The 2,883-nt window shown below is 46.0% G+C and overlaps 2 protein-coding genes across 2 annotated transcripts in view; one reads left to right on the top strand and one right to left on the bottom strand.

The window, feature by feature from the left end:
• The window catches only part of khdc4 (KH domain containing 4, pre-mRNA splicing factor), a 7,706-nt gene extending 6,658 nt beyond the window's left edge, over positions 1-1,048 (top strand). Inside the window, exons 12-13 of the mRNA XM_016559007.1 lie at positions 68-168; positions 638-1,048. Coding sequence (XP_016414493.1) covers positions 68-168; positions 638-828 — 292 coding nt within the window. The 3' untranslated portion in view covers positions 829-1,048. The remainder of the gene's footprint in view (positions 1-67; positions 169-637) is intronic.
• A 1,457-nt stretch (positions 1,049-2,505) lies between these two features.
• Positions 2,506-2,883, bottom strand: part of malsu1 (mitochondrial assembly of ribosomal large subunit 1) — a gene marked incomplete at its 5' end in the record, with an annotated part of 976 nt that continues 598 nt past the window's right edge. The window contains one exon of the mRNA XM_016559008.1: positions 2,506-2,833. Within this exon, the coding sequence (XP_016414494.1) occupies positions 2,649-2,833 (185 nt within the window). The remainder of the gene's footprint in view (positions 2,834-2,883) is intronic.

Consider the following 2,883-nt stretch of genomic DNA (forward strand, 5'->3'; position numbering starts at 1 on the left):
TGTGTGTGTGTGTGTGTGTCTCTGTGTGTGTGTCTGTGTGTGTATGTGTGTGTGTGTGTGTGCGCAACAGCAGCAGCAGACTCATGCCTCCTCCGTGTGCACTGGCTCCAGTCAGTGGTCCGAGAGCTCAGAAAGCAGACGAGAAGACGCCAGCGCCGAGCCTCCTGGGTAAGACCGCCGCCTCACGCAGCTCGTTAATAATCACTCACGCTGACGGCTCTCTGCATGCAGATGTGAGGCTGCAGCGGCGGCGGAGGACTGTACGCTAGCTACAGGTAAAGCTGAAGCGTCTCGCTTCCTCATGAAATGACACGCTTCAGCTTCTCCGCCCCTCATTGGTCAGATGTGTTGAGTGAAGCTCCTCCCCCGAGCGGTGATGTCATCAGCCATGTGGCTGCCGCACTAACGGCCGTCTCTCTTGTGTTCTGTGTTCTCTCTCTTTCTCTGTGTTTTTTCCCTCTCTTTCATGTGTCCGGATCCTGTGGCGGGGGTGGGGCCTGGCTCCTCGACGCCGCCTCCTGATTGGACACCCCCAAATGACGTGCGGCTGTCATCCGTCGCACTCCAATCCCGTGTTTGATTAACTCTGTGCTGCTGTGGCGTGTTGTTTGTCTGTGTTTCTGGTCTCTCTCGTCAGAGCCGCAGGTGAAGCGCGCGAGGACGGGGCTGGTGGCGTACGCTGGAGACTCCTCCGATGAAGAAGAGGATCATGGACCCTCCAGAGCAGCCGGAGCCGCAGGATGGATGTACCGCTGCCCTTCATCACCGCCCTCACGGCCCAAAACACAGACGCAGACGCGGCCCATGCCCTTCTGGATGGCACCGTAAACACACACACACACACACACACACACACACGTTCATGCCTCCTGAAGACTGTCCCGTGGGATTATGGGTAGATGGAGGAGTGACGCTGCAGGATCGCGTGTCTCTCATCACTCTGCTTTACTTTCTCTTCATCGGGTTGATTTGTAATGACTTCCTCTGTGAGATTCTCTTGACAAATAAACACACGCATTGACTCACACACTGCTTCCTGTTTAATTTCCTCCAAACGTCCCTTCACACCAAGAACGATAAAGAACCATAAGGGTGTAATAATCGCTCTGACTCTAAGAGAACGGTGAGTTCACGTCACAATTACAATGATAACAACACAGAGTGATATATCACCGGAATCACTGACAGCCAATTGGAATCCATCCTGCTTTAAAGAGCATTTAAAGCGACTGCAGCACGATTAGAACAGAACATTCTTTAGTCATCGTTATAGTTATCATTACTGTCATTATAGTTTTGTTTTTATTTATTATTTATAATTACTGTTATCGCAGTTGTTATTATTATTACTGTATTGTTAGTTATAAGTATAGTTGTTATAGTTATTGTTAGTTATAATTGGAATTGCTGTTTATTATTATTATTATTATTATTCTCCAAAATGAATCTGATTTTTGAGGGCCTAAACATGCATGAAAACTCATGAAACTTTGCACACGTCTGATGTGGGTGTGGCAGAACGGCTCGATAGCGCCACCTATACACTTTCAACGAAGTGCGCCTCGAGCTACGTTTCGCATACATGTACGAAATTCGGTAGACACATGTAACGCACCGATACCTACAAAAAAGTCTCTTGGAGCAAAATCCGAAACTTGGAATTGCTGTTTATTATTATTATTATTCTCCAAAATGAATCTGATTTTTGAGGGCCTAAACATGCTTGAAAACTCATGAAACTTTGCACACGTCTGATGTGGGTGTGGCAGAACGGCTCGATAGCGCCACCTATACACTTTCAACGAAGTGCGCCTCGAGCTACGTTTCGCATACATGTACGAAATTCGGTAGACACATGTAACGCACCGATACCTACAAAAAAGTCTCTTGGAGCAAAATCCGAAACCAAACAGGAAGTCAGTTATTTTGAATTTTCTCTGCAAATTTGTCGTTTTTGCCATTTTCAGGCGTTGTATTTTAACGAACTCCTCCTAGAGATTTAATCAGATCGGCACAAAATTTGGTCAGTGTAATGTTAAATTGTTAAAAGTACTTAACTCATGCATACAATGTCTGATCCGCCCCAAACTTCACGTTTGATAGGAGTCCTGTCCTGAATGCATGCCAATATTCAGTTATAGTCATAGCGCCACCTGCTGGCTACAGGAAGTAAACACTATCTAAAACATGCAGTGTCCAGTCTCAGTGTTTGATAAGAGTCCTGGCCTGAAGACATCTAAAGGCCAATATTCAGTTATAGTCATAGCGCCACCTGCAGGCAGCAGGAGGTATGGCACATATAAATGACTTTGACATATTCCTCCTGTATTCAGTTTTCCTGAGACCACAAAGTGGAGGTGGAGGCCCCTTTAATCACTGTTGTTATCATTAGTTATAATTATCATCATCATAGTTATCTTTGTTATTATAGTCATTCCATATCTAGTATGTATCATTGATTCCACAACCAAAAGTTATTGACAAATTCATAGTAGACTCGCACAATATTTGTGAATTCATTTTATTCAAAATTAGCAGCTCAAAACTTGATATTTCAGACGACTTGTCCTTGTTCAATATGAAAAGTCACTGTTGATTTTTCTACATTGATCATCAGCGACGTCAGTCTGTGAGCAGCGGGTCGTGGCTCACGCGGGTTTGATGTCATAGATGAAGTCTGAGGGAAGAGTTTCCGGCGGGATGCGCTTCAGCTGTTCGTCATACGAGCGCAGCGTCCACAGCTTCTCCAGCTCATACATCTGTCTGGTGTCCGGCAGCATGAGGTGAAGCACCATCGGTCCTGCGGGACAGACGAGCCGCCTGTTAGCCACACACACACACACTCATACTCACTCACACACACACACACACTCACTCACTCAT

The sequence above is a fragment of the Sinocyclocheilus rhinocerous genome, unplaced genomic scaffold (genome assembly GCF_001515625.1).
Source record: "Sinocyclocheilus rhinocerous isolate Xijiao unplaced genomic scaffold, SAMN03320098_v1.1 scaffold828, whole genome shotgun sequence".
In the NCBI taxonomy this organism is placed as follows: domain Eukaryota; kingdom Metazoa; phylum Chordata; class Actinopteri; order Cypriniformes; family Cyprinidae; genus Sinocyclocheilus; species Sinocyclocheilus rhinocerous.